The 23,259-nt window shown below is 34.3% G+C and overlaps 1 protein-coding gene and 1 pseudogene across 1 annotated transcript; one reads left to right on the forward strand and one right to left on the reverse strand.

Moving 5' to 3' along the window:
- Positions 1-8,088: 8,088 nt before the first annotated feature.
- On the reverse strand, positions 8,089-12,761 carry LOC142643229 (uncharacterized). Its single transcript, XM_075817769.1, has 4 exons — positions 12,379-12,761; positions 9,910-10,012; positions 8,862-9,023; positions 8,089-8,532 (listed from the first exon to the last, which is right to left on the reverse strand). The coding sequence occupies exons 1-4, from the start codon at positions 12,657-12,659 to the stop codon at positions 8,377-8,379; spliced, it is 702 nt and encodes a 233-aa protein (XP_075673884.1). The 5' UTR covers positions 12,660-12,761; the 3' UTR covers positions 8,089-8,376.
- An 8,825-nt stretch (positions 12,762-21,586) lies between these two features.
- On the forward strand, positions 21,587-23,020 carry LOC142613359 (uncharacterized; annotated as a pseudogene).
- The last annotated feature ends 239 nt before the right edge of the window (positions 23,021-23,259 follow it).

The following is a 23,259-nucleotide window of genomic DNA, read 5'->3' on the forward strand; positions in this document are numbered from 1 at the left end:
GGTGCATTGGGCAAAAGTTTAGCTTATTTAGGCAATTATAACTCAAAAGGGGCATTTGGCTTTAGCTATAAATGAAAGATTCTTTCTTGGAAAGTTAAATGAAATGGGTGGGTTGCTCGGTGTACTGTGACAGCTTTGTTGAAAATGACAATTGAGAGGAAATTGTGGGGAGGTGTCATGCACATGGGGCAACTGAGTTTTTCCATTGGTTCATACATTCCAAGCAAATATATGAACTAAGAGAAAGTTTCAGGATTCTCCTTTCACCATAAATCACTCCCCTACCGACCAAACCATTCCTCCCTTATTATCCACTCAGAATCCCACGAGCTTGGACCATGGGTTACAAAGATAATACCTAGTTTTTTGCTGGATTTTTAATGGCTTGTTCTTTGTTGGAAATCTGAACATACATAGAGCCTTGATATTGATTCTTCTTGCTGCATATCCTCTGGCCTGACCGAGTCCTTGCTACATGTCCTCTGGTCTGCCCGAGATCCTTGCCCGAGATCCTTGTCCTAGATCCTCTTCTTTTTTTCTTTTTTATTATTATTATTTCTTTCTTTTTCTTCTTTTTGGGATTTTGGGCTTTCATGGTCCTTCTTAACTTCATGAATTGGGCCTTCTTTCATTAAGGCCCATGGTCTTTTCTTACTTTTCATGGAATGAGATTTTCTTGTGAAATTTTGGCCCTTAACAAAGATAAAGTGTTACTCTTATTAGCATCACTTCTTACTTCTTTTGATCGTCTAGTAACTACGTTGATGTACGGGAAAGAGACTATAACACTCGAGGAGGTGACTAGTGCTCTCTTGTCACACATAAAGATGAAGCAAGATGGTGATGGTTCTTAGGCTAACGGACTTATTGTAAAGTCTGAGTTAAGCAATAGGGGTAGAAGTAAGTCAAAAGGATGGAACTCCAACGGGAACAAATCACAATCTAAATCACGTGCAAAGAAAGATGTATAGTGCTTTTATTGACACAAGAAAGGGCACTATAAGAATCAATGTAAAGAGTTGAAAGAGCATTTAGAGGAGAAGAAGAATGGAAATAAGCCCCTAGAATCAGCTAGTGTAGCTAAAGAAACATCAGATGACAGTGAAATTGGTGCAGATTTACTTTCAGTTTCATCAAGTAATAATGTTCTATTGGAATCTTGGGTTTTAGATTCAGCATGCTCATATCATATGACTCAAAAGAAACATCAGATGACAGTGAAATTGGTACAAATTTACTTTCAGTTTCATCAGGTAATAATGTTCTATTGGAATCTTGGGTTTTAGATTCAGCATGCTCATATCATATGACTCCAAAGAAAGATTGGTTTGACACGTATAAGCCTTACAACAGTGGTATGGCCCAAATGGGTAATGATGCTACATGCCCGGTTATTGGGATTGGTACCGTGAAGATCAAGATGGTTGATGGAGTTGTAAGAGTTCTTAGTAATGTCAGACATGTTCCAGATCTTAGAAAGAATTTAATTTCTTTAGGAGTATTAGATGATTTGGGCTATTCATACTCATCAAAGGGTAGAATCATGAAGATTACCAAAGGTGCTTTGATGGTGATGAAGGGACAGAAAGTAAGCATGCTTTGTAGATTAATTGGGAACACAGTTGTAGGAAGAGTTGCAGTCACCACTCCGGTAGAGTCTAGCACTGACGACACAAAATTATGGGATATGCGACTTGGCCATATTGGTGAACATGGTATGTTAGAGTTGCACAAAAGAAATTTATTGAAGGGGGTGAAGACATGCAAGCTAGACTTCTGCAAGTATTGTGTGTATGGGAAACATCATAGAGTCAGTTTTAAGACAGATTCTCATACAAGTAAAGGTGTTCTTGACTATATTCATTCAGATGTTTAAGGTCCAGTATCAGTTTCTTCTCACAACGGTACTCAGTATTTCGTCAGTTGCATTAATGATTACTCTAGAAAGGTATGGATTTATTTATGAAGAAAAAGTCTGATGTGTTTGACATATTTAAAAAGTGGAAAGCACAGGTTGAGAATTAGACTGGTAGGAAAATAAAATACCTTAGAACCGATAATGGACTAAAGTATAGAGATAAAAAATTCATAAGATTTTGTGAATTAGAAGACATTACTCGTCACATCACAGTTAAAAGAACTCCACAACAGAATGGAGTAATGGAACCTTAGCAAAAAAAGGCAGATGCATGAGATTAAATGTAGGGTTACCTAAGGTGTTCTGGGCAGAGACAATTAACACAGCAAGCTTCATTATTAATAGATCTCCATCATTAGCCATAGATTTCAAGATTCCTGAAAAGGTTTGGTCAAGTAGATCAGTTGATTATTCGAGTCTAAAAATCTTTGATTGTCCAACTTATGTGCATGTGCAAAGTGGAGAGCGTTCTAGATTGGATTCAAAGTCAAGAAATCGCGTATTTTTTTTTTTTTTGAAAAAGGTCTTAAAGGCTATAGGCTTTGGGATCCAATCTCAAAGAAAACGGTGATTAGCAGAGATGTCATATTTGATGAAGCATTTATGTTGAAACAGAATGAAGCAGAGACATGTGATGACAATCCACATGCGAAATTAACTATTGAGGTGGAGTTTGATGAGAATAGTTTACCTAGTGATAAGGGTGGTGTTGAGATTAATCCACAGTAGCAATAAGAAAAGCCTTATTCAATTGCTAAAGGTAGAGAGAAGCGGGTTCACAAAGCACCACAAAGATATGGCTTTGAAGACATGGTTAGTTTTGCTCTCGTAACTAGCAGTGGAGATCCATTCACTTTCAAGGAGGCTACAAATAGGAAAGTCAATGATAAATGGCTTGTAGCAATGTCAGAAGAGATGGTGTCATTACGGAAGAATAAGACTTGGGAATTAGTGAAATTTCCCAAGGGAAAGAAGGCTATTGGTTGCAAGTAGATATTCCGCAAGAAAGAAGCATTGTCAGAAAAGGAAGGTGAAAAATTCAAGGCACGGTTAGTGGCTAAGGGTTACTCACAGAGAGAAGGAATTTATTATAATGAGATTTTTTTCACCAGTTGTGAAGCACACCTCAATTCGAGTAATCCTAGGATTTGTGATAATGCATGACATGGAGTTAGAGCAGATAGATGTGAAGACCGCATTCCTCTATGGAGATTTAGAAGAAGAGATTTACATGCAACAGCTCGAAGGCTTCAAAGATTAGTGGCTAAGGGTTACTCACAGAGAGAAGGAATTTATTATAATGAGATTTTTTTCACCAGTTGTGAACCATACCTCAATTCGAGTAATCCCAGGATTTGTGACAATGCATGACATGGAGTTAGAGCAGATAGATCTGAAGATCGCATTCCCCTATGGAGATTTAGAAGAAGAGATTTACATGCAACAGCCAGAAGGCTTCAAAGAACCTGGCAAAGAAGATTATGTTTGTCTATTAAAGAGATCATTATATGGCTTGAAGCAGTCTCCCAGGCAATGGTACAAACGGTTTGATTCATTCATGGTCACACATGGGTACATGCGCTGTGAGTATGACTGCTGTGTTTATTTTGGATTACTTACTGATGGCTCTTATATATTTCTTGCTCTATATGTTGATGACATGTTAGTAGCTGTAAAGAGTAAGCAAGAAATTATGAAGTTGAAGTCTTTGTTGAGTTGTGAATTTGACATGTAAGATCTTGGAGCTGCTAATAAGATCCTTGAGATAGAAATTCACTGAGATAAAGGGGCTGGTAAATTATGGTTGTCTCATAATGGATATCTTAAGAAGGTGTTAGAGAGGTTTAGTATGCTTGATGCAAAACCTACTAGTACATTGCTTTTTGCCCATTTTAAATTGTCCTCACAGTTGTGTCCAAGTTTAGATGAGGAGTCAAAGTATATGTCTAAAGTGTCATATGCAAATGCAGTTGAGTGTCTCATGTATTTGATGGTGTGCAATAGGCCTGATATTTCTCATGCAGTCAGTGTGGTTAGTAGGTGTTGAGGACTCTTTTTTCACCCCACGTGGCACTACTTCATTGGCAACTCATGCCACATCAACATATTATTGATTTTTTGGGTAAATCTCTTTAAAACCCAAAATAAGCTCATATCTCATTCAACTACATGGATTGGGCTCATATGGCCCGCGAGATCCTTATTTCAAGAGGCGGATTCATGGTCCACATTTCCTCTTCATCAATTGGGATCATAACCCCACGACATCATCAACATCAACATATGGATCAAACTTAATTAAAGCTCACGGCTCATATTACCTTTCTGACACTCATGGCAAGTGGCTTCTTCAACAAGAGCCTATATTTACACAAAATGACAACAAAACCCGAGGTATGTCATCTCATCTTCGACTTATGATCCATGCTCATAAGTTTCTTTGGGGAAACTTTGGGAGTCGTGGTTTGGAGGGCCAAGAGGTATGTTCAGTAAAGCTCCAGCGGTTTAAAGTTGATAAAAGAAGCATGTTACTTGGCGTGTCTTCTCCAACTCCCTAAACTCTGACGAGTCCATGTGTAGCGGGTAACATATGATAAGCATCTCTTATCACATAGCACTTTAGATGATAAAATTCCCTATTGCTTTTTTCCTAAAACTTAATGTTCATCATGTGACAAATACTCAATATCCCTAGCCATCTAACTGCTGGGAAAATAACTGTTCATTCAATCCCCAGCTGTTGCTATACAAATTTAGAAACTTCATTTTATTATTCTACATAAATCTTATTACTGCTTTCAGCTAAAATCCAACTCAAACACATGGCCTAATCTGATTGGCTATCTTTACTCCCCAACTATATGCAAAATATTCATGATATCTTTGATACCCAGCTGCTGTTTGCCACAATCAAACCATATATTTATCTGCCAGCTGCTAGAGCAGAATATTAAATACTCTTCTTACTCGTCAAGATTATGTCACAACATAATGAGACCTTGACTAAATCTCCAAAGCTTCATTAACTTTCAACCAATCCTTCTATTACTTACTAAAAATGTGTTGTAATGGAACCTTGGACCAAAAACACAAACACTTGAAAAAGGAAACATTCCCAGCAGAATCCTAGCAGTGTATTCAACACTTGACACCTGGCTAGGAGTGATATCATCAGTCATTTAATGCTAAAATCCCAGCTGCCAACTGCTATTCCCAAAATAGTACAATACCCTTGAAAGAGATCTTACCTTTTTCAGCCAAATCCATAAAGTAAATGTTGAATGTCCTCTCCAACAATCTGAAATCACCCAGCTGATCTCATCTGCTTTTGCCTAAAGCAACAGCTGTCTTATGACAGCTGTGACAGCTGTCTCATAAAAGCTGTCACAACTTTTCCTGACAACTGGGGCAGCTTTTTCAGAACAGATGTAACAGTTGACCCAGCAGCTTAAGCATTACTGATTTTTTCACATTTAGTTAAAACCAAAACCAACTAAACTAACCATCTTTTTCTTGCCAAAATACCCTCCTTTTCTGCTGCTCTTTCCCCAGCAGCTCTTACCCAAAACAACAAGAACACCTTAAAGCTAAACATACCATTTTTGCCCAAATCTTAAGAAGGATTTTTTGAAAATTCATTACTATTTGGGACAGATTTTGGCTGACATTCTTTACTAAAATACCCTCTTAAACTTAGCTAAATAGACCCCCCATCAACACCTTTTGGGGGACACCAATGGGGAGAAGAACAACTCTTTCACAAACCTCTCTATTCTCTCTCCCTAAGCTCTTAATGAAGTTCTGAGATTTTAGTTTCCAAATCAGGAACAAAATTCTTCAGCCCTTAGCTCATAAATGCCTTCATAAGCCATCATCCATCCTCCCAGCAGTAAATCTCAGTAACATTGCTAAACACACTACAACACTATTACCCCTCTTATACTCATTCTCTCATTCTCCATATTCGGAAAATACACCTATTTTACTGCTCCTATCTCCAAATACCTAAACATATCTTCATGCTTTTATCTTACAAAATATTTCCTCTTGGAAAGCAATCTCTACAACTTTCCCAGCGGTTATAATCTCATATTTTTACTATCTTTAACTATCATATCTCTCATACTTCCATATACCATACATATTACAAATGTTATATCCCACAAAACACTAATATCTCTGAACATCTCTTTCCTCACTTCTCTTACACAATCTCATACACATTTATTACACCATTACATATAACACACTACACTCATCTAAACTCCACTCTCATACTCTCTCACTCTGAAGTTCTACTATCTTGTTGCTCATAAACACATATCAATATTTTTCTCTATCTCTCTTATAAAAGCCCTTCTCATGGAAGGCATGAACTTCTATTAATAAATCTCTTCTCCTAGAAGGTATCAAGATCTCATATCAAAGCCCTTCTCATGGAAGGCACAAATCCATCTTACATAAAGTCCTTCTTTTAGAAGGCACAAATACTCCATACAAAAGCCCTTCTCATGAAAGGCAACACTATTTATAACTTTACAACAACTAAAAGAGCATTGTCAAGGGAAAAACTCATTTAAGTGCATGATAAGAGGGGCAAGCTTAACCAGCCTTTACCGCTGGCATTCTGCTGGAATCCTATCAGCTCACTGATACTACACAACTGGGCTACAAACCATATGAAGATAAGTGACTTTGCTTCCATATCTTTAAATTTACATCATTGAGTACATGATTACTTTACTTCTAAATAAATACTACTTTATTTCAACCGCTATTACAACTACTAATTAAACCTATTATATCAAACACATATTACATATTTATTCAACTATTATCATGATTCTTAGATTTTGGCTTTGATAGTTTTGTAGGCTTAAAAGTACACCGGTAGCCGTTGGACCATGTGTCCCAATGTTGAATTTCGGGACGCAACTCCCCAAACGAACCCAAGTCTAGCAAGGTCACCTCTCCAAAGGACCACACGTAGCCAAGCAATCAAAAAAGGCCCCCGAACAGCAGGTATATGTCAGATCCAGGCAAAGAGCATTGGAATGCAGTTTAGTGGATCTTTAGATATCTTACAGGCACTCGTGATTTTGGTATCCTATTTGATCAGAGAGCTAGTACAGAAGCTCTAGTTTATGTGGATTCTGACTATGCAGGGGACCTTGATTTTAGAAAGTCCATAACAGGCTATGTTTTTAGGTTTGCTGGTGGCCCAATTTGCTGGAAGTCTACACTACAAGATATAATTGCTTTATCCACTACAAAAACAGAATATATGGCGATGACAGAGGCAAGAAAAGAAGCATTTGGCTTAGTGGACTGGTTAATAAGCTTGGATTCAAGCAGGATAGCATGGTGCTACATTGTGATAGTCAGAGTGCAATTCATTTGGCGAAGAATCAGGTATATCATGCAAGAACAAAGCATATTGCTGTGCAGTATCACAAGATCAAAGAATGGGTTTCGTCTGGAGATATTTCTTTGTCAAAGATTCTCACTAGTGAAAATGCCTCTAATATGTTAACAAAGCCAGTTCCAATAGACAAGTTCAAGCACTGCTTGGACTTGATTGGCGTTTGCAGCTTGTGAGCCCTAAAGGGCTAAGGTGGGAGATGATGGAGGAGTTTGCTCGTATAGCTTGTTCAATTCAAACCAAGGTGGAGATTTGTTGAAGTGGGCCCGTGTGTGTGACTTGAATTGCCACAAGCCCAAGTCAATCACAAGTAAATCGAATTCAACTAGGAATATAAATCCTAGTACAGCTGACCTATGACAAACATATAAATACATATATTAGGTTTGTGTTGTACGGTAAGAGAGAGAATTAAAGTAATTCCCAAAAAACCTAGCAACAGCTGCATAAAAAGAAAAATAGTGTTTTCTTGTCTTGTGGGTGAGAGAGAGTTAGGGTGTAATGAGATTTAGGTTTCTCTAGAGTGTTATTGTGCACTATTGTATCTCCCTATTTTTTAAAGTGAAATTTCTCCATCGTCGCCGTAGAGGTAGGCAGTTTGCCGAACCACGTAAATTCTTGTATTCTTTTTGTATGCTTATTATTTAATTTTCGCTTATTTACTGTTATTGATTTGAGTCCTGGGGTGCTATCTGCACAACATGGCGATTTACTATTGCTACACAGGAAATGCAACACGAAAACTCACTTTTTCACGTTTACAAGATTGAAAAGCTCGATTTCAGAATTTAACCAAATGCACTATGGTTACAATTTCAACCGGCACTTATCACCAATCACAATACAAAACATACAAGTTACAGAAGCAAACTGCATCCAAATTCTTTGTTATTAAGAAAGAAAAAAACCCTTTATTGCATGATTATTGGAGCAGCTAGCCTAGCATACAGAGCTCAGTGCTACAGCCTACCGGCAAGGTGCTGACTCTTTCTACTTTCCATACAGTTCGAGCAAAGCGAGATCGGTCAAAGCCAAATCATAAGAAGAAACGCCCCTTGCCGCCTTGTGCACCAATCAATGTATCAATTGTGCTTTTCCATCCTTTGAAGTCTATAGTGGAGCCATTGTCAGGCAATAGAAATCCATTAACAAAGAAAAAAGGTGTCCCATACACCCCTCTGGAAGTCGAATACTGCATTACAAAAGAAATTCAAATTATGGTAATCATAGAAATGATATATATTAAAGAGTAGAATGAATAAATTGGAATGAACAAGATGTGAGTTTGTTGGTTGCAGCAACGATTGTATTACAGGTGATGTTTCGCAAAAATGAGAAATGATTGAATAAAGCTAACAAAACTTCACATAATGGAACCATATCTATGATCCCACTTCCTAGAAATTGTTTGAGCTTTCCATAAGAAATCTATCACAGCTAGTGAACAGAGACTCGGTCATTTATAGTATTGCAGCAATATAAGATATTACACCTATTTGAAAATGAAACCGATTGTCTTACCTTGAATGAAATTCTTGTTTTGAGATCAGTTTTTGTGTCATTGAAGCCAGATTTAATAACACTATAATAGGAGCTCCCAACTACTTCTGTAGCGAACTTCACAATCTCCTCTACGATGACAGCTCTAGACAAGTTCCGAGTTTGGGCATTGTAAAATTTCTCCTGTTTATAGTAGGCAACAAGTTTAGTCTTTTGAATAAATGAATGACTGCAACTGACAAGAAAAAATTGAATTTCCCTAATTAGTAATTACTAGCAGCAAGAGCGGTTGTTATTTATTAAAACAGTAAGAGAGACATGCCAAATCACAATAAGTAACATCCAGTGTTTCAAAAGAAATTTAACTAGGAAAAACTTTGACTTTCACACTTTCATTCACAGGGAACAGCATCTAATTTCCAAATAGACAAGGGAGGCCAGCAGCATCTTAATGATTGGTCCGTGCAAGAGGTGTCTCACGACTCTCACTATCAGTCCAACTAACAGGTGAAATAGATTGAGATCAACCAACCTTGAAGCCATAGTGATATCTTATAAAGCAGAACAAAAAGCTAAAGAAACAAAGGAGGAGCATAAATTCATAGAATTTAATTGCTATTGACGTTTCAGAGAAAATTAACTGCTGACAGATTACACAGTGGAGATCTCAAAGACTTATCAAAAAGGGAGGGAGAGAGAAAGAACAAAGGATCAACTGAGAAGTTATCTAGGAATGAGAAATAGGAATAACAAGACATCTACTAGCAGCATCCCACTAACTGCTAGAATTCTATTCATGTGACAGATTTTGCTAAAATTAACAACCAAAATAACTTAACATTAAATATAGATCATGTGTGTCAGAAATATACTGTAAAGTTGATTGGATGTGAAACTGAAAAAACACTCAAATCTATGAGCAGCAGAGAGCAGGATGGTGAGGTTACTCGTCAATTCTTAAATGTTATATCTCATTACAGCAAATTCAAATGATGTTTTGCAATAAGAGAAGTTCAAATGAAGTTTTGGAATAAAAGAAGGATATCCCGTAGATCGTGGAAATCCTAACCTGATACTTGAAGAAGTGCTCCAACAAGGGGAAAGTAGCAGATGTATTCAAGTTGTTAACAATATGCAAGGCACGAGATGCAACAAACGCGTTGTCATGGTAACTGCAATTTCCAGAAAGAAGATCAATAATTACGTTAAGAGAAGACAAGGTTCATCATATTTCTGAAATGATAACTAAGTTGTTCATGTTCAAAATTAAAGCAGTTATTTCCGTCTATAATCAAACAAAGTCTTTTCTTGGTTGTATAGAGCAACATACTACATGAAAAAAGGTCATGCCTAATGCATAAAACTCCCACTTTTGCATAGGCCGAGAGAGGTCATGATACGCAGCCTTGTACCCAATTTTAATTGGAAAGGTTGATTCCCAGAGCAACATGCTACATATTATAAGAAAAATAACAACCTTGATGTTGTTTAGGCATTGGGCTCATACATCATAACATGATCATATAATCACAATGCATAGATTATCTTTAATGCACAGATGATTTCAGTTATTGCCAATGGATAGTGTTTGGCTTCTTCTTCTCTGATTATGTCTTTGGAAGTACAGTAGTTTTGCTTTATGATGACTTATCTGATGTTCTGAACGCGAAGTGAAAAGGAAATTTGCGCAAGTAACATGGTAAGAATCTTTTCAAAAGCGACACTTAAGTAGTTAATTAAGCTCTATGCACAATCAAGCTAAGGACCTGGGCAAGCGAAATTCATCAGAGCCTTCAGAGGCAATCAAAGAGACAGATATCCATGGTTGAATTTCTAAACTGGCAAATGAGAAAATTTCTGTTTGCTTGTTGCTTATAACTTATAACCATGACAAAACAGACTATAAAAAATTGTTCAAAAACTGACAGCTACTAGTAATAACCTAATTAAACCTCGGAAAAACCCAAATTTAGAAAAGGGTCATACATTTTTGAGGTTCTATCTGACCCTGGGGATAACCACTTCAAAAAACAACATTCATTGTGAATTGACTCCATATCAGAAAGACTGATGCAGGAGCATCTTATATTCAATCTCAAAGATGTTAATAAGTCAATCAAGTGGCTGCAAATTGATTGAGAAAAGTCCTTTTGAAGCTTACAGCCAAGACTAGTGGAAATAGCAAAGCAGTCTTATATGTTCAGTGGTTACTTAGTTACACTATCCTTGTTTCCAAACAATGGGCGTCAGGCAGTTACAAGGGTGGCAGCCACTCTAATCTGCTATAACAGATTCTCATTAGCTAGTTTGCTATTTGGAATAGCATTAGCCAATATTAGTTTGACACTTGGCAAGATCCTAAGTGGCTGCCAATCCCTAACAACATGTACAAATACTGTTAGGACTCCATTTTTGTACTCAGTTTTCAGAGTTAATAAAATTGAAGCCTTTGTGTGCTTTTCTCGGAACTTACGTTCTTGTAGAGGTGCCTATCCACCTACTAAATGTTTTAAGCAACCCATATTGCTAACTAAACCCAAAGTAGAATAGCCGACACACTTCTCATCACCACAGACATTCAAAATTTCGAGAATTAATTGATAGTGGCATTGATTTAGGATATATTTTTAGAAAATTTTAATTAGAGAAGAAAAAAGCAATGGTGTTTTTTTTTATAACTTTTTTATATTTTCTATAAAAACTTTCCTAAAATAGGACGTTAACAAGACACTATTTTTTATTGAAAAATGTTAATGAATGTCCTATGGGTATTAGTTTATGAATTATTTTTAAAAACATTTTTTTAGAAAAATGATTAATAATATAGTTTATTAACAATTGTTTTAAGGCCACCTGTTAATAATATTTTGGATAAATTTGCAAATTACACCTTTTTTAGGAATATTTGAATTTTATATTATCAAATTTCAGAATTTAGATTTTATTTAAATATTCTTAAAATTCAGAGATAAAATTTACTTCCTAAAATTTCATGGTGTAAAATTTAAATATAAATTCGAATAGTAAAATTCAAATTCTGAAATTTCATAATGTAAAATCCAAACATCAATTTGGGGAGTAAAATCTAAATCCAAATCCTTAAATTTCATAAGGTAAAATTCAAAAACTCTCATTTTTATAGTGTAATTTGCCATTTAGCCTAACATTTTTTTATTAAACATTTTTTTTTATTAGTTCTCACTGTTAAAAGATATCAGAGTAAATGGTTTACTTTTCAATACAGAATATTCGCCCACGTCATGAATTTATGACAAAAACTTCTCTTTGACTTTACTTTTGCAGCTGAATCAAGTTCCCATTTATTGAAGCACATTAAACATTCATCCAAATTCCAGAAAATAAAAAATAAAAAAATAATTATGTATCATCTGAAGTCTGAACTAGTTATCAATATATGAAATTGAAATTCAATAAATTAAATTGAAAAAACCAAAAGGCAATCTAATTTAGAGAAGAAAAAAAAGAACGGAGAATTGAGAGAGAGAGAGAGAGAGAGAGAGAGAGATTAGATACTGACGGTAATGGGAGGAGATGAACGACGAGCCAAGTGTGAGAGCCAAAGTAGTGAAGAGCTTTTTTGAGTGGTGGCCATGAGTCCCGACTATCGGGGCAGACTGGGTCATAGAACGCTTCGATTATGATTGTGTCCGAGTTGACCCGGTGGTTCTTGTAAACGAACCCATCAGTCCTCGCAGGTGGTAAGGTTTGTGCGCCAACATTGACAACGTAGAATATCAGGAAAATGAACAAAGATAAAGCCGATGGTAATATCACAGTCTTGTGCTTGTAGCTCTCCATTGTTTTCTTTTTTGTGGTCTTTGCTGTTCTGGGTGTTCCTAGTACTGTCGCGTCGGATATAACTATTGACTCAGTCCCGTATGTCTACGTCTGTACATTTGTATCTTAAAAAACAGATGTCTACCTTATTTGTATCTTAAAAAAATGTCTACATTCCTAATCAAAAAAAAAAATGTCTACATTCAATGAATTATATTTAGCTACGCTTGGATTTTTTTTTTTCCTTATTATTTTACAAAATAAGTACATTTTGTTTTTTTTTTTTTTTGATCCTTCAAATATATTGAATAGAAAAATTTTTCAGCCAACATTTTGTTTCAAATGACTGTAACTGTACGTCCACAGGAAAAATGACACGTTTATTAAAATGGGTCCTCTCTGCCTTGCTTGCTAACCAAGCATCTAACCCGTCCCCTAGATGGGCTTGGTCCAAGCTTGCAGCCTAACCGAGCATCTCTTATTATGCTAAGATCAAGAAATAATGTCTTGGGAGAATTCATCAGCCAAGCACCAATTGGCACTTGGTATAAGTTCTAAGAAAGCCGCGTTAGTCACGAACAACAGGCCCCATTTGATCAAGAATACAGCTCGGAAGGGCCCACAACATGGGAAATTCTCTTATCATCATGATAATCCCACTAAGAGAAGCCTATAAATAAAGACCGATGGGTGAGAGACATTGGAAAATTGGCGAAGAGAAACACGAGAGTAGAAAGGAAAAATACTTCCTAAGGAGAAAGAGGTCCAGTTCAGATTTCATAAAGAGTGGGCAAATAAACTATGATGTTCTTGGGATATGTAGGGCTTTGAGAAAGGAAGCAAGATAAAGGAAAACATTCATCTGTTTCCTATAAAAACTACATTGCCATCTTTGAGGCCTCTCGTTGTCGAATATTCTTGACCCATAATACAAGTAAATTGGGGGAGGGGGGGGGGGGGTTCAGCCCAAAACCTTTGTTCCATTGGACTAAGCCACCACAATAACTAAAATACACATAATTAGTTAGAACATTCGCATAAGAATTGGGCGGAATTAGGATTTTATGAATGGGGGCCAAAATTATTACAAATACAAAATTGAACTAATTTAATTAAGTCATGCAAGAAATATGAAGAATTTTGGGGGGGGGGGGGGGTAACCATATTTCTTTTGTAAATTTTAGGTAGATTTTTAGGGGTAAAAGTATAATATTTGAGAAGTTGGGGGGGGGGGAACTATATATATTTTGAAATTTTTTCAAAAAAGTAGGGATAATTTTATAATATTTAAGAAGTTTGGGCCCCTACTTGTCTGAGTATCCCGCCCTTGCATAAGAATCTACTTTTTTTTCCTTTCTATTTTACATTCTCATTTTTCAAAATACCTCATATAAGATTATCAATTTTATATTATATTTCACTGAAATATCAATTTTTTTAATTGTTTCTCTTTTTTCACATACGACAATTACCATTCACTCTCTTCTTTCATCATCGAGATATGTAAATAAATACTAAAAACCTAAATGCAAAATAAATAGTGTTTATGTAAATTTATATGGTTACTATAGTAATCATATATTTTTACACAACTTTATATAGTTTGATATGAGTAAATTTTGGACTTGCTTGACTAAAATGTGATGAGAATACTCTTAATCTCACATAATTCATTAGAGGAAAAAAAATGCCCTTTAACTTGTTTTCCAATTCCTAATTCCCCCTATGAGTGTTCATAAAATAAATAAATAAATAGTTCTCATTATTTTTATTAGAGAAAAGCTAATGGACACCCTAAGAGCATTAGTTTATAAAAAAAATTATAAACTTTTATGAAGAAAAAATTATTTATTTTTTTGATAATTTGTTATACTTCCCATAAAAGTGATCTAAAAACATTCTTAAAATTGTTCATTAATAAATGTTCTAAGGACACCCATTAATCAAACCACGTCACATAAATGAATAACGGGGCAATAGGGTATCTTACATAGAAATGCTTGTATCTTTCAAGGATGGAGGCTCTTTAAACAGAAAGGGTCATAGCATGTATCTACTTGTTAATTATCCATATAGCATAAATGAACATAGCCCTTAAACAAAAACAATTTCGTAAATTTAAAAGTTATTAACGAGTAAAAACATTAAAAACTTGGGGCTAATTTGAAACATGGTATAAACTTTAGACCATTTTATGTAAATTCCCTTAAATGATTTGAATCTTTGCCTTTTTGTTACAAGTAGGATCTATATGTGATGTTGAGAATTTTAGTATTAATTATTTTTTTATATAGAAATTATTAGGCAAAAACACCATTTTGGAGTCATAGTTAATTTGGTCCTTACATTTTAGTAACAGTTAATTTAGTCCTTGTTATTTTCAACATGCAATCAATTTGGTCATTACTATTAATTTACTAACGGAAAATGCCTGCATGGTAAATAGTGTGCACTGTTGGCATATTTAATGTTGATATGTCTAAATTTTAATAGCCATATAAGTGCTCAAATGAAAAAAAAAAAAAAACAAAATCACTCCAACATTTTCTTTATATTATTTTTTTTTTAGTTTACCATTTCTTTCTTTCTTCTTTTTTTATGTTAACCAAACAGATTTTTATTTTCTCAACTTTCTTTTTTATTTTCTTGGTAATCAAGCAGTATACCTTGTAATTAGGTTCACCAACACTAGACCTAGTTCCACCATCACCGATTCCAAAGAACCACCACCTCAATAGTTCAGCACCACTACTAACCTAGATCCACCACCACCACCAAACCATATCCACCACTAAAAAGCAAAATCCTCAAGGTTAAAAACAACAAACCCCTTACCTTACAAACAATCCAATAAATTTAAAAGCAAATCCCAAATAGATTTCATTCCAGTTTCTTATATGAAAAATATTTGTTGAATTTCATGTCATTCATTGAAACCCATGAGTGCTTGCCACTTGAAATCATCAAAGGTGAAGGGCGTGGCAGTGATTCCTTTCAAGGGAGCAACCAGTGGCGGCGCCACCTTATGGTTAGGGTGATCCTAGGACCACCCTAACCTCGAAAAAAATATTTATATATGATAATTTAAAATTTTATATTTATTTACCTTTTTAAAAAAAAATTTAAGACCACCCTGATTTTTTTTTTATGCCAATAAAATTAAATCTTGGTCCATAATTTGAGCAACTTAACAATATATTAGGGTTTTTCAAGCAAAAAGGAAAAACTCCACAAAAAAAAATTTTGAACTAAAATCTAAAATATATATATAAAATAAAACTACTAAAGGCTAGGGCAGTGACTTGATTCTTTAACAAAACACACTGCCCAATACAACACAATTTCCAACTTTTTATTATTTTTTATTATTATTTTTCCTCACTAGATATATATCACTTTTTTTTTCTTGTTTATTCTTAACCACACACGTCTTTTGTTTCCTCGATTTTTACACTTAGGGTCTATTTGGATACCACTTATTTTACTGAAACAAAAAACTTATTGCTAAAAATGTTGTAAATAAAATGTCAAAGTTAGTTGAAATAGTACAGCGATGCCATGAATAGTACCAAAAAGTGCAGTAAGGCCTATAAATAGTAACAAAAATACTAAATAGTAAAATAATTTTAATTTTTCATTTCAATCCAAATGCATGCATTGTGTTTGTTTGGATGATTATTTTTTAGCCAACTTATTTTACTATTCATCTTATTTTTGCTACTATTCGTGGGCTCTACTATACTATTTAGTATTATTTATGGACCCCACTGGACAATTTCAGCTAACTTTTACTTTTATCTACAGTATTTTTGGCAAAAACTTTTAAGTTTTAGCAAAATAAGCAGTTCCCAAACACTTTTACATCTACATTTTAAATTTTATTATATCTTCATCTACATTTTTACATCTATATTTTGCATTCCTCATTGTTCGTAACTTTTGTTTCTTTTACTAGTACCAGTGCAGTAGTGTCTCTTTTCAAGTTTTGAGTTTCAAATTTCTCAATACGATTTTTTTTAACTGTATTGGTACCTTTGTTCATTTTTTTTTCTTTTACGGTTTTTCGGTGTACAGAATGTATATTTGTTTTAGTTTTAAGAACATTTTTTTTTAAGCACAAACTTCATGCCAGCTAAATCTTGAATTTCAGCCGGTATTTACTGAAACATCCCAAAACACCCAAAATAAACCGAAATGATCTGAAATTTTTTCAAAGCGGAATAGGATGGGTCACTGTTCCGGTTTGTTTACTGACACGGTATTATCTAGCCGTTCCAGTTGGAATGGAACGAAATTAATAACATTGAATCAAACCTAATTACCTAAGGCTAGAAGGAAATAAAATTGTGTAATTTATGCTTTTTAAGGAATATCGTGGACAAAATTCCTGGAGCCGCCATTGGAAGCAACATAAATTAAACAACATCTTTTCTTTGAAGACATAAATTGGGCTGTGATTTTTTGTGTTAGCCCATCGAAGATTCCAAAGGTGAGATAGAAATCTGCTAGCGAGTAAGAAAAACATATGAAAGAGAAATGAAAAAAACAGGAGACAAGGCAGGAAAAAATTATAAGAGGAAGAAAGTGAGGGATTTTGTGGTGTGAGATGAAGACGAGAAAAAGAGCAGATTTGTGTTGATTTTTTTGGTTAGTAAGAAAGGGCTTTAGAGATTAAAAGAAAAAAAAAGTATTGATTTTTCGATTAGTAAGAAACGGCTGGAAAGATTAAAAGAAAAAAGAGATTATAAATGTGGGGGTGATAGGCCCAAGAGTACATATTTAGGTATCTATTGGGCCTGAGGTCCAATTTGAGGACATTAAGTAGTCCGAGGATAGGAAAATATCTCATTAAGAATCCGTATTGGTAAGTAAAGGGGTGAAGTCCGATCAGGATCATCCAAGTAGATGGTCCGACGAGGAATCCTTCCTCGGTTGAGCAAAGTCGAGGTTGGGAAGTGTGGTTTGCCACCTAGAAGCACCTTTCTAGGAGATTATGTAGGTAAGAATATACATGGTAAGAGTACAAGATAAGGAAAGACTGTGAAATATCTAAAGGGAAAGTTGCTACTACCGCATTGAATACTCTGCAGTTAACTCCCTGACCGTATTAATGAGGATGTGATACATGTGTATCAGTGTGCAGCCTTACAACTACTCCCGAAAGTTTTAGGAAGGTGCTGATGGGATAAGTATCCATACTAACAATCTGATCCATACGCGGAAGATAGAGAGATGAGGAAAGGATGATATAAAAGGCAAAGGAAACCTTCAGAAAGGGGATGGGAGAAAAAGGAAGGAAAAACACTGTAGACTTCATAAGAATATCTGTAATATGACCTTAAGAGAAAGAAATATAAGAATCAACCTCCTTTGCTTGAGTCCGAGGACAATTTTTACTATACAAATTATTTCATCTTCATCATACTGTAATCTTAGCCCATTGTTATTGTTATTTAAACTCATTACAACCTAGATTTCTAACCCACTCTCTACAAATTCATTGTATTGGGCTTTTAGGGTCTACTTCTTTCCTATTTTGAGCTTAGGTGCAAATTGTGTCCTTACAATAAACAAGAAAATAAGATTTAATTTTTTTTTTATTTAAATGATGGCGGAATTTTTTAGAGTCTATTTGCAGTGGCGGTTTTAGGAATTTTTCTCAAGGTATTCCTTAGTAACATAAATTATACAATCTAATAAAAAGAAAAATTCATATATTAACAACAACAACAAAAAGAAAACATGCAAATACATAAAGTTCACAATTGTCTTCTGCGAGTTTTCATATTTTGAAATTGTTGCATGATAGTCTCATTATCAATGCTACAAGCTACATCTCTTTCAATGTACACAACCAAGCAAATATTCATCCACTAAATGTAGAACAAATTATGGAACAAAATTAATTTTATTGGCATAAAAAAAAACACTAAGAGATTTCCCAAATTTTTTTTTAAGGTTAGAAAAATAAAAATTGTACGTTTTTAGACCCCTTAATACACAACCAAATTAACTTAGTTATTTAGCCAAGTGATTAACTTAGGTAAATTATACAGATCTAGGTTAACACATATAAATCATATCGGTGACAAGTGCGAAAAATAAATAACACAACAATATGATAGCCCAGGAAAACCAAACCGGTAAAAAACCTATGGAGGATTTAACCTAACTATCCTTAAGGTAAAACAAATCACTATGAAAGAATTGAAGTTTATACAATAGCGACTTAGACCACTAACATCCTATTGTTATCTCGAGTAGGAAACTTACTACCACGACCATGTAATAGCTCCGAGTCTACAGACTACTTCTTTCTTGGATTCCCAGCAAGCATAAGCACTATCGCTTGTATATTTTTAAGCTCTTGAATTTGCAACTGAATTAATCACCAAGCTCTTGACATCAATCTAGATTTTGATAACCCTAAGTGTATATGAAGGCAAACACCTCTAGATCTCACAAAAGATTCACACACACAGCATAAAGAGCAACCTCAAAATATGGCTAGGGTTTTCCCTTTTATACTTAAGACAAAACATAAAACCCTACACGTCAAATGGGCTAGGGCTGAGTTGGAAAATTCTGCAGAAAAATAATTTGCACGAGCTTCGATTGATCGAGTCTAATTTTCGATCGATCGAGCCAAGCAAATTTACACAGTAAATCTTGTAGTACACTCGATTCCAACTTTACAACTTAAACATACTTTGAGCAAGTCTAGAACAAGACTAAATGTTTTGATCATGGTTTGTCAATATTACAAAATGAAGTTCTAATACATTTATACCTAAAGTCTTAGAACCCAACAAAATTTTTTAAATTATCATATGTAATTTTTTTTTTCAGTTTAAGGTGTTCCTCGGACTGCCCCTGTCTATTTGATTTTTATTATTATTTTATTTGCCATATAGGATTTAAGTGTGCCAATAGTACACACATTTTGTCACATAGGCAATTTTCGTTAGTGACTTAACGGAAATGATCAAATTGATTGCAAATTAAAAATAACAGGGACCAACTTGACTGCTTTCAAAATGTAGGGACTAAATTAACTGTGACCCCAAAATATAAAGACCAAAATGGCATTTTCAAAAAATTTATTATCGAACACCACGTTTCAAGTTATTTGAGCATCCAACAAATATCCGTTTCTATTATCAATCAAAACTAGTAACCCTTGGATGCTAAAAAAAAAAAAAAAACTAGTAACCTTTAATAGCCCCTGAAAGTTTCATAAACTTTCAATGCATTATAAAATGTCAAGACTTATTTCTCATTCTCCAAACCAAGTTTTTATTTTTTTAGTAAATAGTAATACTTGTTAAAATATACACGAAAATAGTAATATTAGTGTTTTAAACTAAATTTATATTCCAAACCAAATCAAAAATTTATGTTAAACACAACTTAAGCATGTATGTATTGATTGACTTAATGATCTTATAATTAATAAAAGTTAGATCTTTTCCCATAAAAATAAAATAAAATAAAAGTTAGATCTTTGGAATGTGGAAGGTCACGATTCTTTATTTTCTAATAGATCTTTAAATGGCTGTTGAAATTTGCAAGGAGTGTATGTCATTTCTATAAATAAGTCCTATAGAGGACTTGCAAGCTTTATATAATTATATGTCTCTGCTCAAGGCCGGCTCCACTGTATAACCAAATGGGGCGGCCTCCAAGTAGAAAAAGGTCCCAGATTTTAATCAATAAAGTCATTTTTTTATTGTAGTTATATTAATTAAGTCTAAATATTAGTCAATAAATAAAATAATATTTTTTTATCAAATTAAAAAAAAAAAAAGGAGAAATGCTGCATCTACAACATGGCTGTTATTAATGGGTAAAAAAATAATTTCAGTGATGAGTTTAAATTAGAACTAGTAACTTAATACTTAAAATTTGTTATGAAAATATTGTGAATGTAATGCTTTTCACACCAAAAAATAAAAATTAAAAAGCAATGCACAAAGAATTTCACAACATTTTTCAAAACAATTGAGTTGACAAACTTTTACTAATTTTCATTTAGGTCTACCACTAACTTACCACTATCAATCTACCACATCAACAGCGGTAGAAAAGTTTTGTCAATTTTTATCTGTCTATATAGATTTTTTGAAGAAAAAAAATGTGGTTAATTGGTAATTTTGCATCTAAAATAATATAATAGTATTGAAGTACTATTAATTTTGCATCTAAAATAATATAATAGTATTGAAGTAATATTATTTTTTTTTTCCAAAAAATAGTCATGTTAATTTAAATATATAAAAAACCTCAAATCAATTTTCGCAAAGGCAGTTTAAAAAAAAAAAATTGCCTAAGGCCCAAATGCTGTCTCCGCTTTAGCCTATTCACAAATCATTTGAAGCTTAGAAAGAAGAGCAGAGTCCAAAATAAACATGATGAGACAAGAACACTCAGCTTTCTTCATCATATTCTTTTTATTCATTTTTGTCGATGTTCATTCCCAGTTCAAACCACCAGCAAAGATTGATGGCTTCGTGTACAAACATGGCCGAATTAACTCAGATACTAATATACTATCGTGATCAACGCGTTCTTGGACCCGGTCTGCCTGTATAGTAGAGGGACTCATGGCCAGCTCTTAAACATGCCGTACAATACAACGGTCCTCGCGTTAGACTCATGGTCCATCTCTTTCCATTACCGTCAGCAATTTACTCTCATCATGATTATTCTCAACTCTCCCTTTGGTTTATGAAAATTTGACATAGTAATTCCTAAATCAACATGTACCACTCTACTCAAGTCAAATTACTCTTATCCCACTTGACAGGATTGACTTTGAAATTTTTGTACTTAGGCTTATCCAAAAATATTATCTAGTTTTTTAGACGAGGAAAAGATTACGTTTAATTATTGGTGGAAAAATCTTTTTTTGATGAACTTGTTTTTTAGGCTATTGAAATGATTGTGTGTGTGGAAATTGTAGTTAACACGACAATGCATTCGTTGCTTCTCGTGCTTTACACATTGTAAATAAACTAAATACTTTTGCGACGTTCAACTTATTGGAGGGGATTTTCAAACATCAAGTTAAAATTTCCTTTATTTGTGGCATGTACTATCCTAATGGTAAAGGGTGAACAGAAACTTTTGATTTGCTTGGGTCCTGGATAGTTACATTAATGACATATTGCTATAGTAAATTTGGATTTGAAAAGTTAACTGTAGAATTCACCCTAATAGTATGTTTGGATAAGAGGAAAGTACAAAGAAGGGGGATGCGAAGGGTTTAATGAACCTTGTTTTGATGTTTGAGGGGGAGTTGGAGGATATCTTAACCCTCTAAATCCCTCAATTTTAATTTCCTCAAATTAGGGGTAATAGATTGTGAATAAATTTTATTGTATTAAGTTTTTTTTTTTTTTAATCTTTTTTGGTTATTAAGGATAAATTTATTGAGACAAATGTGAAGGGGGGAACAAGAAGAATATGCCCATCAGCGTCAACAAGGGCCCAAAGCGGGATAGAGTTGATGAGTTTGGATCCCCAAGTCATACAAAAAGAGAAACTATACAATGAATTGTCTTAATACAATGAAGTACAAGGCAATCTGTGTAATGGACAAATAAATTACAATAGGCCTAGAGCCCAATGGGCTTGTACACTAACAGCCCCCTAGAGTGTGTATCACGGTGGGCCTAGACAATGATTTGTTGATTTTGAACAAGCCTAACTCTTGGCTAGACGACCCAAAATTTTGGCACAGTTATGTAGTCTTTATACTGATAAATCTCAAACCCGTTTGAACATGCTCTGTAATTGGTTATTCATGCCTAGTCACTCATATGAAAATATTCCTTTTCATTCAGTTTTTTTCTTCCCTGATAAAAAAAATACAACATATTTTGATAACATTATATTAGTTAGTATTCAGAATATGTAATGTAGCTAAATAATACTACTAAACTTGTTGGTATACTATCTATCAAACAGGAGAAGTTTTACCATAACTCAACACGCAACATGTCTAGGGATTTTGTTTTAAATCATACAGTGAACTTTGCAACAGAAGTAATTGGGAATTCCTATCATGTCACCCTTTATTCTGGCTTCTATGACATTAAATCAGATTTGAAGACAAGGGTTTCCTTCAAGGTTTGATAAGCATCTCACTTTCATTTTAAGATAGGTGTCATGTTTAAAACTTTTCAAATATAGTTGTGACCATCAATCATCTCTGAATGGCTTTGTATATTATGCAGTATGGTGCTTTGAGGGGTGTGTATGGAACACCTTCTTTCTTCCTAAATGGATTTTATCTGCCTGATGCTGGCTCTACTACAAATTTTACTGGATGTAGAAGTTTCATTGATCCATTAATTGGCGAAAAGGGACAACAAGAATGAAGAGTGTCTGAATTTCTTGTTGATTAGGAGGATATTTGGCTTAGTAAGATTGATCTGTACTCTTTGTGTTTTGCTTGGTGTGTATGATTGGTATGAAGATTCACTCTATGCCACTAGGATATATAATTTAGCTTGAACTCTATGCTACTTGGTCCATGGATGTGGCAGAATTCATGAAATAAATAGTTTTATTTATTTTTGTAACAAAAACTTGGATGCAGTTTGATTATGCAATTTGA

This window comes from Castanea sativa, chromosome 1, assembly GCF_040712315.1.
Source record: "Castanea sativa cultivar Marrone di Chiusa Pesio chromosome 1, ASM4071231v1".
In the NCBI taxonomy this organism is placed as follows: Eukaryota; Viridiplantae; Streptophyta; class Magnoliopsida; order Fagales; family Fagaceae; genus Castanea; species Castanea sativa.